This window comes from Myotis daubentonii, chromosome 8, assembly GCF_963259705.1.
Source record: "Myotis daubentonii chromosome 8, mMyoDau2.1, whole genome shotgun sequence".
NCBI lineage: Eukaryota > Metazoa > Chordata > Mammalia > Chiroptera > Vespertilionidae > Myotis > Myotis daubentonii.
In genome coordinates this window covers 13,741,081-13,754,149 of record NC_081847.1, presented here as the reverse complement: position 1 = coordinate 13,754,149, position 13,069 = coordinate 13,741,081, and the positions used below count along the sequence as shown (strand labels likewise).

The following is a 13,069-nucleotide window of genomic DNA, read 5'->3' as shown; positions in this document are numbered from 1 at the left end:
AGGATGCAGGCTTAGGGCAGCTGAGGGTCTGTCAGGCCCTCGCCTCAATACCCAGCTCAAGGGGCTCCAAGGGGACACAGAACACGGGCACAGTGTTGCTTTCCCACAAGCACCCACTTCACAAGAACTCACAGCAGGGCCTGGAACACAGCCAGGGCCCGAGCACTCTGCCTGCCCTGAGGGAGCTGGGACCAGGAGGACCCCTGCCCACACACCAGAACTCATGCCATGTGAGCCCCTACCTCGCTCACAGAGGCGCCGCACCAGATTTGTTGCCACTCTGAAGAGAGAAAAAAACAACAGTTCAGTTGAATTTTGACAAAAACTGTTTTATATGAAACTGTTCTCATATTAGAAAGTGAGCAGAGAAGCTGTGGGATCTGGGAAGAAATTGGTAGTGTTATAAGGAAGGGGGTGGGGAGACAAAAATGCTCCAGGATTGTGGGTGGGCCCGGCTGCCCCAGCCTCAGCCAAGCCCTCTGTCAAGGATGGTGATGACAGCCACCCTTCATGTCCTCAAGGCGTGTCCTGCAGCCTCACCAGAACAGCCTCCTTCAGGCTGCACAACACTGCCCCTCAGCTCACACCTGGTTGGAGGGAGTGCTCCTGAGACAGCTAAGAGCAGGCTGTGGTCCACCTGCCTGGTTCTGGGGGCCTCTTGCCATACCAGCCATGTCCTTTGCAGACAGCCATGGCAAGATGGCCTGGTCCCCTCCCCTTCCCAGGCACATTTCTAAGGGCTATTTTCTCCATGAGGAGAAGCCAGGAGGCCCTGGCCCAGACCATGCTCCACCTGCAGGCCCGGCCCAAATGCAGCATGCTGAGCTCGCTTCAGCAGTACATATGCAAACTGCAGCACGCTATCAAGATGAGCAGCAACCTGGAAAGGTGTCACAGCCACTGCACTTGAATGAAAGGCAGCAGGAAAAGATAGGGTTGCTGAAGGTCCTGGGCTTCTGGGCACTGACATCTTTCAGAAACATTCTGGACCTCACATCAGCAAAAACAATGTAGGTGACCCCAAATGGAACACTAAAGTGCTTCCTGTCTTGGCACTGCTGCCTCCCCCAAGTTCTCTGGTAAGCCAAGTACGGCCTGGGTGGCCCAGTTGTTACAAATGCCCCAGCGTAGTGATCAGAGCCCTGGCACTGGGGCTTGCTGGCCAGCACATGAAGTCCAAAACCAGGAGATGTGAAGCCCAGGTACATCTGGAACTTGAACTCCATCTGGTCTGCTCTGCCCCGGCCCCCCAAGGGCACAACCTCGGGCTGAGGAGTCTGCCCGTCCTCCCTGAGGCGGGGAGACCGCCCTACAACTGCCCATGTGTCTCGTGTCACTTCTTGGGTTGAGGAGGTAAAGTCGTTCAAACCTTTATGGTCTCTGTGGCATCGCTTCCCCTGTCCTGCGTGCAGACGAGAGACAAGGCTTATTAGAACTAATGGTGCTACAGGATCCGTAGGGCACCGGGGCACCTCGGGGACCAGGCTGGAAGGTCACCCCATGAAGACCTGCTCTCCAAAAGGCCACGCCATGCTGGAAACTTACCCAGTGCCTAGGGAGTGGCCCCAAATATACACAGGGTTGTCGCCACTTCTTGCTTTGATCCAGTCAAAAACATGGAGTGCGTCATAGGTCATGCCCGGCTCTGACGGTGTGCCTATTGAGTCACCCCAACCTGGGGGAGAGAGGCAGAAGAGAAGGAAGTCAAGCCCAGTTCACTGAACCTCTTGGGGTCAGATTCAACTCCCCTCTTTCTCCACAGGCAGGCCCAGACCATTAGGGGCAAAACAAACCTCTGCCATCACCATCGTCACCATCCACCGCTCCACATGGAGGGTGTCCCGACAAACTTGTTCCTACTTCTCCTACCTCTTTACCCAATTACAACCCTTGAACCCAAAGGCTGTCACACGCCCTAGACTGAGTCCTGATGAGCAGCAACGAAGAAGGGAGTGGTCCTGCTGGGACATCAACCCCCCAACATTGGGGGCTTGTCAGTGGCTGGCCCAGGGTGAGGGTCCAATGAGAGTCCTGCCTGCCCCGGGAGCCCTCAGCCCAATCCAGACGCCCTGGCTCAGCTTCAGCCCAGCTTTGAACAGGCAAGGGAGTCAGGAGAGGCTCTGAGAAACAGGGTTGGTGACAGGGTAGGTGGGGGTAATTCCAGGCTCCAGGCAACCCTGAACCAGAGAGGCAAGGGCTCTAAGCATCTTGTTTGCATAACAGAGGAAAGCCAAACACATATGCCTCCACTCTGGGTCCTCCCCAAGGGCCCTTCCACCCAGTCCCCAGGAAAGGTCAAGTGCCCTTGTCATTTCCACCAGCTCAGCAGTGACTCATCATCAAATGATCTGAAAGTACCATAAGGTTCAGAAAGAGCAGGTTCTGCTGCATAAGCAAAAACCCACAGAGTAAATGGGCACAATAAGTCACTTCCCCTGGGCATCCCAGACACAAATTAGGGAAGAAGTCATATGAGAAACAAGGCAAGACAGGGCACAGTGGGAGGCAGGGACGCGGGGATACGGAGCAACAAAGACACACAGAGCGAGACAGAGACTTGACAGGGACAGCGGGAGACACTTAGAAGCGGAACTGCTCTCTCATAGGGCTTAGAAATGTAGAGGCTTAATATACTGGATTTCATTTCTTGGCAGAAGCACAGGGAGGAAAAGAAGGAAGAACGCTGGCCCTTCGCTTTATCTTAAGGGCTACAGAGTAGAGCAGAAACAGAAAACCCTTTTTAGCACAGACAAAAGGATAAATGGGTGAACTGATTTCCGGACCCTCATTTCAGAGTTTTTCCCCAACCCTAACATTTAACCTGACGGAACCAGGAACTAACTTCCTTCAAGAAAGAACCATTCCTGAGGTAGGCAGAATGATGACCCCCAGAGAAGCCCACATCCTTATCCTTATCCCTGGAACCTGTAAATATGTTATGTGAAAGTGACGCAGGTTAGTGAGAAACTAAGAAAATTCCCTGGCAAGCGAATGAAGAAACTGAGACAAATGGCTGAACAACCGGCCAGAATGGCTGAGCAATTAACAGCAGGTAATCACAAGAATCTACCCTTCCTAACTAAAGGTATAGAAGAGAAGGTGATTTAAATCACCTTAGTCTGAAAGACAGATAACAACAACAAAAACAGTTAGAGCCAGACTAATACAAGAAAAAGGTAAAACTAACCAGAAAATGACCCCAGACCCCAAAAGTCAGGGTCCGAGTAATGCAGATACAAGGGGCCAACAGTCAAGGAATGCAGGCAGCATCAACAAGCTGGAAAAGGCTCTACCTGGTTTGGCTCAGTGGATAGAGCACTGGCCTGTGGACTGAAGAACCCCGGGTTCTATTCTAGCCAAGGGCACATGCCCGGTTGCGGGCTCGATCCCCAGTAGGGGTCATGCAGGAGGCAGCAGATCAATGATTCTCTGTCATCACTGATGTTTCTCTCTCTCTCTCTCCCTCTCTCTGTGGGTTCTTGATCTCTTCAGGGGCAAGCCCTCTGATTTATTCAAGAAGAAATACCGCAGGGGCAAGAATAACAATCTTCTCTCTTAGCAATTCCTTTTCCTATTTTCATAACTTCAATAAGACAAACTCTCCCAAGCATAAAACACATCTGATGTCCTGCTGTAGAGAAAGTCTTGAGTCCAATTAAAAAAAAAAGACAGAATCTTCCACATCTCCCTTCCTCTCTGAAGTAAAATATATAAGACAAGCTGAAAAAGACAAGGAACCAGATGCTCCCATAGTACCTTTTGAAGGAACCAGCCCTGCCAACAGCTTGATTTTAGATCAGAGGCTAAAGATTTTGGACTTCTGACCTCTAGAACTGCAAGATAATAAATACGTATTTTAAGGCAGTTAAGTTTGTGGTAATTTGTTACAGCAACACAAAGAAACTAAAATAACACCCATATCCTCGGTCTGAGGATAGTGGACAATAATGCCCCCCAAGAAGGTCAAGATAAGCCAGCCAAGTGGCCTTCAGCCTTTACTCTCTCCAACTGAGAACTGGGGGGCATACACTTCTCACACAGGTGCTCACTATTAATACAAATTATTTCCTGGCTCACTGAGGTAGAATGTTGTTAGCTTACATCAAACTGTGGGTTCTTGATCTCTTCAGGGGCAAGCCCTCTGGTTTATTCAAGAAGAAGAAATACCGTGGCGGTGGGAGTAACAATCTTCTCTCTTAGCAGTTCCCTTTCCTGTTTTTACAACCTCAATAAGACAAACTCTCCCAAGCATAAAACGCATCTGATATCCTGCTGTAGAGAAAGTCTTGAGTCCAATAAAGAAAAAAAAGACAGAATCTTCCATATTTAAAATGTCGCTCACAGATGGCATGTGCCAGGGTTCCAGGCACTAGTGCCTGCCTGTAAGAGAGACACCCCTGGCGGCTGCATGCAGGACACTCACTGAAGAACCTGTCCCCCTCTACTACCTTCACACACAGTTACTACAGGTTAGGAACCTGCTGGCTACACATCGAACATTAACTAGAGTGGGACAGGCCAGTAAGCCAGGATAAGCAGAACAGGGAAACTGAGACAGATAAACAGCCGTTTGCAGCCACCTCGACAATCTAGATGCCAGGCAGGTTGCAGCCATCTAGAAAATCCTATCTTCCCTAAACCGGGGACACTTGAGAAGAAAGGATTTGCACTTCCCCTCCCCAACCAGCGTGTAATTAGCTCAAATCACCCTACTCAGGGAGACAGCAGAAATCCAATTAGTGCCATTTGTCAACCACACCCAAGGACAGATGAAGTTAAGAGAATAAATCTCATTTTGTAACATCAGCATATACCTGATGAATATTCTATTGATCTTCCCCTAAACACCCAGCCTTTAAAACCCCTCAAAACGAAGGTCCCAGCAGATCCCAGCATGCCCTCTCCCGGGAGCACAAGGCGCCTTTCCCCTCCCCCCTTCTTTCCCCACAGGCAGGCATCTCCTAAATTCTAAGGGACTCCACGAGGCTTGCAAGCAGGGCAGCAATGGGCAGTGGCAGCTCATCCCAGGCTAACTTCCTGAATCTGTTCCCAAGGCCTCCTTTTCTCCGACTTCTTAGTAAGCCAAAGCAGACCAGCACAGGCTCATTTCCCCAGCGTTTTTAGTTTCACTGCCCCAGCTTTAATAAACATCCTCTAAAATTCATCTGGACTCATGTTGTGAAAATTTTCCTGCACAAAGTCAAGAACACACACTATCAGCAGACAGCCCCACCAAGGACCAGGTCCCCTGTCCGGTAACAGGAGGAAGCGGGAGGGCTAGGAGATGCAATTTCAAAAGAACCCTCACCTCTGTAGTCAAAGGTGACCACGTGGTAACCAAGGGAACTCAGCACCTGTAAAGTGAAAAATAACCATCTGGGCAAAAAGATCCTCGTACCTTGGACAGAGGATAACTTGCCCCTCACCAAACCCATCCCGGTTTCCGTCTTTACGCCCTGCACACGTGGGAAGCTTAACAAAGACTTGTCATCATGTTGCCCCAATCCCGGTGGGATCTTTAAAACCCAATGCCACTGCTGCTACTGGATACACCGATGCTCTCCACCTCAGCAGTGTGAGCAGGAAGCCTCTCCCTTGGCTGCGAGCCACCCCTGCACCTCTGCACTCAGGGGCTCACAAGGGGGCTTTGACCACCCAGCAGCCCAGGAGGAGGAACTCCATCTGCAACCTAGCATGTCTCAGACTTAAGCTTTCACTGAATTGTTTCTGTTATTAAAAACCCTCTAGACTTGATGATTTCTCATTAGATATCTACTTACAGCCTCCTTCCACTCCCAACTCCACCCGCCAGGGTGGCTCGAGTGTGCCCACAGGCATATGGAAGCTGCCAGCCACCAAGTCACCCCAAGTCACTGCCGAGCCTATGCTCCTTTCTCCTTAGGCAGCCCAGGGCAGTCTGTAGGCGACCTTCTAGCTCCCAGCCTCCCGCAGATCCTACACTCTCCAGAGCCACACTGTTTCTATGGACAGAAACCTCAAAACGGGACCTACAGTTTTCCAAGCATTCCCTTCCCTGACCTGATCTAATCCACACAGGGAAACAAACACTCCAGAGCCCAGGGCAGTCCACCTGGTATATGACGAACAGAACAGTGCCCGCCTAGTACTGATGTTCCCACACATCTGCTTGTGTCCCTGTCTGCCTGTAGCAAATGCAGATGCCCATTTAAGAGAAGGATGGGGGAGACAGGCACGGTGACCCTGGACACTGGTAACAACTGCACATTTCAGGCTCCTAGACCCAAGCACCTGAGGAAGACAAGGACCAAGTAGAAGGGAAGGCTACAAGCCTGCCTGCAGCACCCCTTTACCTGGGGAGACCTGCTGGGCTTGAAATCCAATTTAAATGTGATCATATTTCCTGTGAGGCGAGAAACTTGTGTGGTGGCCCAATTCCTGAGCCTGCAACTTGGGTCCCTGACCCCTCTGTCCTCTCCATCCCTTTTATATGTGAGTAACATACTAGTAAACAATTTCAAACGGCTTTTATGTAAATCAGCCAACATCTGGCATAAGATCTACAGGGTCCATTTATCCTGATTTTGGAAACTTTCCTGGAGGCAGCATTGTAGGAAGCACTCCACGATGGAGTCACCCAGAGGCAGTGCCAGAAAGGCCACCATGATTAACAATCAAAATTATCAAAAAAAAAAAAAATTATCAGGGGACTCCCTGCTGTTCATGCCACCTGGAAAGAACAGACAGGAAACAACACTTGGGCAATGCCCCCTCCATCAGAGACCCCTGTGGACACTGTTCTGTCCATCATACACTATCTGGACACTGCTCCCTCAGTCACAGACTGTGTAGACACCGCTTGACCCATCACAGACTGTGTGGATACTGCTCTCCGTCACATACTGTGCCATGCTCACCTACCTTGTAAAGCTCCACTCGGTGGTCACCTCCTCTAGAATGTCAGGGAGAAGGAAACAAGAATAGGTGTTAATGCATGTTCTCAAAGAGGCAGGCCCAGGGTCAATACTGGAGCATCTGGGCTTTTAAGGACTTGGTTCCCAAAACCATAAGGGGAGCGGGGGGGGGGGGGGGCATTGGTGGACAGGTGACCTCCTCCTTGGGATACCCTAAGTGGCTCTAAGCTTGCCTGTAGTACTGTGCCAAGCAAGGGATAGTGTTAGTACTTTGGAGATATTTGTTAATTACTATCTTACTTTTATTTTTGACTAGGTAATTCCTACATGCAGTACAAAATCCAAAAGACACAAGAGGATACACAGCAGGCCCACCCACTCCTGCCCCAGCATCCAGCCTCTTCCTCAGCCTATTGTCCAGGGACCACCTATAACAGAAGCAAAGGCCCTTCTTTACTTGCAGACACACACCCACAGAGATCCGACACACATACCTCACTTTCCACTTAATACATCACAGCCAACTCTCAAGTACACACTTTTTAGCGGTGGTCGCTTTGCTTGTCTTGTGGTCATTTGGTTCTTTACCACCTGCTGCTGACTTAAGTTTTGCTGCCATGGCCAGATACATGTGAACCATGTGTGGAACTCATTCCTACACAAGGAACTACTACCTGAAGGCATGCAATCGTAATCTTGACAATCACTGCTGAGTCCTTCAGCGGGCCCTCGCCTTTTACCCCAAGAGTGTGAGAACAGCCGGCTCCCAGCTCCTCACCAAAAGACTAGTTTTTGTGGGCACTTTTTATTACCAAGGCTGAATAGGCTTTCATACATTTGAACTATTTCACATGTCTGTATTCTCTGTCCAAGGACGATCTATTCCTTCTCACTTTCTGTCCAGTTGTTGGTCAGTTGTCACTGTGGACAGACAGACTCCAAAGTGGGAATGGGGCAGCCTCAGAACAGGGCCTGAGACAAGAAAGCAGGTAGGCTCACCCTCTACAGACTGCTCAGCTGTATGTTGTTGTTTTTTATGACGAGCAGTTTGTCCATTTTGGGTGTGTATGTGGGGGTGGGGGAGGGTGTGTCCTTGGGAGAGACAAGGACCAGATGAAGGAGGAAACCAATAAAATGCAGAAACAAAAATACAAAGAAATGAGTTTCAAGTCTAGGATGAAATACTGCACAATGTTTGCAGTTAACTTTGGAAGAGTTCATGGTGACTCTTATCTGAATTTTTCAAATGTATTACCTTGAACAAAAAGAAGGATTCAGAGCATAACACAAGGGTGGTAGCAACCGGGGATCTGAATCTCAGGGAGCGGCATGGGTCTGGTCAAAGAGCAAGGACAGGCAAGATCTGCAGCACAGGCAGTCTCTGGAGCAGTGGGAGGGAGCAGCAAACCTTTCAACGTCACAATATTCCTTTAAGCCTGAAGTTACAGGCAGTCTGTTTTATTTACCAAGTGACTGGCATTGCTTAACTGAACCTTATTCACAATAAACTTCAAAATTCTCTCATTTACAGAAAGATACTACAAGAGCTGTTTGTAGCCACTTGCTCTTTAAAAGAAAAAGAGAAACGCTCTGTGGCTTGTTCCAGACACAGAAGAAAGCAAACAGCCAAGTGCATACATGATTTAGTAGCTAGGCACTCTATTCCTTGGCTCAGAAACCATCCTCGTGGGCCACGCTTCCTGGACTTCCTGCCTGTCCTCTGCACAGCCCCTCTGCCCAGACCCCCCACTGTGGCCTGCTTTCCCCTCCAGAAAGGCCCGTGCAGTATTCACTTGCAAGTTCTGTCTATAAAATGACCACACCCCAGCCCACCACGGCCAACGCACCAGGCGGTGGCCCTGCCTCCTGCCAGCTCCTTGCCGGCTCTCTCACACGACCTAAGGCAGCTTCAGCAACAGTGACCCTCCAAGGGATTCAGGCAGAGCTTTGTTCAGAAAATGCACATGCCCCCCCTCACCGCGCCCCCCCCCCCCCCACACACACACACACACAGCTCTCCCAAACAGACTCTTCTGAGTAATTCTGGCTACATGGGATGGAAGGAGCCCTCTTTAAACCAAGGGCGGTGGTAGCTCCAATCCCAGCTTGGTCTGAAGAACATGGCATCAACGTCACTCTTGAAGTTGGGATAAACCTGGACAAGGGCTTTGTGTGCCAGCTGTGTTAGCACACTAGCCCAGCAGGATGCCCCGGCACTGCTGGCTTACAGCTGGAAGCAGAGAACTCACGAAAGTCACCCTGACCTGACAGCATGTGGGGCACCTCAGCTGGGGTCTCTTGGCTGGACTCCCTCTGCCTTTGGCTGTACCTCTTCAGTGTCACCCCTGCCACTTCTCAGCACTCGCTGGCCTTTCTAGGAGGTGTCCCACCTCCCCCAGGAGGGCATACCTGCCAGGAAGGAAGTGCCAACCTGCCTGCAGTCATCAGACAAGGCTGACAGAAGCTGCTACTGAACAGGAGACAACTTTCCTGAGGGCATTCTTTGGCCCTGAAGAGTCGCACCACCCCTCTTTACCCCCTGAGGGACCACTGCTTCCTTACCCACTGGGAAACATTGTTCCCCAAACATGGGCCCTCAGACTTTTTGCCTTTTATTACACCAGGCAGGGCAATCCCTCTCTGGCCCAGGATCTGGGTCACTCTGACAGAGATGCAGCCTCCTCCATCCCACCCAGTCACTGTGAGCTTCAGATAAGGGGTTTCTGCTTCACATGTTGGTTTCCAAGGAAAGAGGATCGGGGCCCACTTTGCACACAGCCCTGCCTTGCTCTGAGCCTGTGGAAACGCTGCTTCATGTGAGTTCATCTAGACCCCGCCCCCCTTCCAGCAAACCCCATAGGAACTCTGTCTTTTCCTCCGTTCCCCATGTGCCTGCTCCCTCATTGCAGTGGGTCAGTAAGCCCGACTGGGCCAGGACACTCCTGCTCACAAAGGAGCCAGCACTGTGTGGAGGACACATGCGTGAGCGCTCCTTCCTCACCGGGTGCCTGCATTCCCGTGCAGGTACAAGATGACAGGGTAACTGGAAGCCAAGGCATCCTCGTACCACATCTGGTCCTTCCCCTGGGCGGTCTTCCACCAGACAGCGGGGACAGTGTGCCTGGAAACAGAAGCAGAGAGGAACAGCACGACCAGATGATGATGGCTGTATCCTTTAAAAATGCTGTAGTCAATGGCCAATTTCTTATTTTCTAGCTCTGAAGTTACAGCATCTCATTTCTAACATATTTTTTGACTAGTTCCAGGGATAACACCGTGGGTGTTTCTGACCACTGTAATTATCACTCTCCTATAATTATAAACCTATGGAACGGAAAGGTGTGTGTGTGTGTGTGTGTGTGTGTGTGTGTGTGTGTATTTATCTTTATTGTTGAAAGTATTACATTTGTTCCCCTTTTTTTCCCCATCAACCCCCTCCACCCTGCACCACACACCACCTGCCCAGGTCTTCACCACACTATTGTCTGTGTCCCTGGGTTATACATACCTATACTTATAAAAGGGTAATATGCTAATTAGACCGGACGTCTTCCGGACATCCTTCTGGATGTCCTTCCAGACAAAGCCACAGTGGCAGGGGCCGAGGCAGAGGCGGTTAGGTGCAATCAGGCCAGCAGGAGAGAACAGTTAGGGATGATCAGGTAGGCAGGGGAGAGCAGTTAGAAATTATCAGGCTGGGAGGGGAGAGCAATTAGGGGCAATCAGGCTAGCAAGGGAGAACAGTTAGGAACAATCAGGCTGGGAAGGGAGAGCAGTTAGGGGTGATTAGGCAAGCAGGCAGAGAGGTTAGGTGCAATCAGGCAGGCAGGCAGGTGAGCAGTTAGGAGCCAGCAGTCCTGGATTGTGAGTCGGACATCCCCTGAGGGGTCCAGATTGGAGAGGGTGCAGGCCTAGCTGAGGGACACCCCCAGCCCCCCTGCACGAATTTCATGCACTGGGCCTCTAGTATGTATATAAGTTCTTTGGTTAATTTCTCCCTTCCTATCTCCCCCACCCCCACCTTCCCTCTGAGATTCATCAGTCTCTTCTATACTCTATGTCTCCAGATCTATTGTGTTCATCAATTTATTTTGTTCATTAGATTCCACATATGAGTGAGATCATGTGATACTTGCCTTTCTTAGACTGGCCTGTTTAGCTTAGCATAATACTTTCCATGTCCCTCCATGCTGTCTCAAAGGGTAAGAGATCCTCCTTTTTTACAGCTGTATAGCATTCCATGGTATAAATGTGCCTTTCAGTACTGGGAGCTAAGGCACTTCCAGTAGACAGCCTACAACAAATGTGGGACTCTTGACAAAGGCCCAGGAAGCTTCCAGCAAGAGAAAAGGGGAAATATTCCTGGGGCTCACCTCTGTCCTGCCACATGGATTACTCTGCCCACGACAGGCAGCCGAGATTGAGCTGACGGCCAAGCAAATCCTTAGCTTTAGATCTGATGAGGTGCCTGATGAGAGTAGTTGGTGCCCAAGGGCCCACACTGTCCTCCCAACAGCACAAGACATGAGCAGGCAGCAGGTGCCCACCAGCACACAGCCTGGCTGTCACTACCAGAAGTTGTATTTGTTGCCACTAAATACAACTTTCTTGGGTAACTGCTATGAGAGCTCTCAGCCTAAGTATCAGCACCACAATCGCCCCTTTGCAACAGAAGGAAGAAGCCCTAACTAAATCCCATGTCTTCAAAGCACAAACCCCCATTAACCGGCAGGAGGGCCAACCAATTCCCACAAAGAGCTCTGGATGGAGAAGCAGAGTGCCCCTGTGCACACAGTGGTCAGTAAATGCTAGATTAAATCAAATTGGAAATGACAAAAGACTCTATAGAGTCTCAGCACCAACTTGTAAGAACAAAAATCTCCTTTCTCATTTTACGTCCTTTACCCAGGACCATTATTAGAAATGCCTGAACTCCTCGCAATCCACACTGGGAAGCTATTCACAACATTTCATTTAGAAGCTTCTCACATACACAGTGGTTTTCTGAGACAGCAGGGAGAGACTTTATGGTACTGAAAAAACACCCCATCTAGATTAAGGGACAGCGATTCAGAGTGATTCTGAGAGGAAAAGCACAACATACCACAGAAAGGTTGATCAATTTAAATTTAGTTGTTCTAAAACACCCACTTGTCCCCAGAAAAAACATTAAAACATATTCTAAAGACAAAGAAATCACAGAGCTTAAGTCCAATTCAAATTTATGGCTACAAAAAGTACATACTCAGATAGCAAACACCAAAATTACTGCCAAAGTGCTGTATGTAAAAAGAAATCAAGCTGTTTTCAATATCTAGACCAGGGGTCCTCAAACTTTTTAAACAGGGGCCAGTTCACTGTCCCTCAGACTGTTGGAGGGCCGGACTATAGTTTTAAAAAAAACTATGAATAAATTCCTATGCACACTGCACATATCTTATTTTGAAGTAAAAAAAACAAAACGGGAACAAATACAATATTTGTATTTGCATGTGGCCTGCGGGCCGTAGTTTGAGGACCCCTAATCTAGACATTCCTGCCTCTGAAAAGAAATGGTGTATCTCAAGCCTGTGCTCACAATTCTGCGCTTATATTCTGTTTCTAGTACTTTCTTTTTCCCTGGAAATGAGGCTCTCTACAAAAAGCAATCTGGTTCACAAAGCTGTTTGAAAACCTCAGGATAGTTTGGTGCCATCTCATTGTGCTTCATTAGGATCAAATTTAGCAGAGCTCTTTGCTTTGGAAATAAAGTGGGTAAAAATAAAAATGGACATGCAACAGTTTTACAGACTGCTGCCAAGGACAACAGTGACCACAGTGCACAGGGTCCTTCCTGCATCCTGGAGAGTCCACACAGTGGGTGCCTCGACCCTGCAGTCATTTGGCCAGACACTCACCAGACTCCAAGGGTCACATCTTCTTCTGGCTGGAGGTAGTAATTACAGGTGTGATTCAAACCTTGATCCTGTGGTTTTTTCAAGTCAATGAAATAGGGAACTCTCACTGTGGGGGACAAAGAGATGAAAACCAGGATTAGTGGGGTACACACACACACACACAGTAAAGCTCTCAAAAAAAAAAAAAAGTGCCAAGTCTTTTCCAACACAATAATGCCAGGCATACCAGACCCTCCAGCCTCAGGTGGATTTGTAGGCAAGCCTGCTCTGGGACACTAT

At 49.4% G+C, this 13,069-nt stretch overlaps 1 protein-coding gene across 2 annotated transcripts in view; it reads right to left on the bottom strand.

The window, feature by feature from the left end:
* Positions 1–13,069, bottom strand: part of ABHD12 (abhydrolase domain containing 12, lysophospholipase) — a 59,142-nt gene that overhangs the window by 6,614 nt on the left and 39,459 nt on the right. For both annotated transcript variants that reach the window (XM_059705380.1, XM_059705381.1), the window contains exons 3-8: positions 12,791–12,896; positions 9,895–10,014; positions 6,901–6,931; positions 5,309–5,354; positions 1,546–1,675; positions 243–280 (exon numbers count right to left, since the gene is read on the bottom strand). In XM_059705380.1, the coding sequence (XP_059561363.1) occupies positions 243–280; positions 1,546–1,675; positions 5,309–5,354; positions 6,901–6,931; positions 9,895–10,014; positions 12,791–12,896 (471 nt within the window). The remainder of the gene's footprint in view (positions 1–242; positions 281–1,545; positions 1,676–5,308; positions 5,355–6,900; positions 6,932–9,894; positions 10,015–12,790; positions 12,897–13,069) is intronic.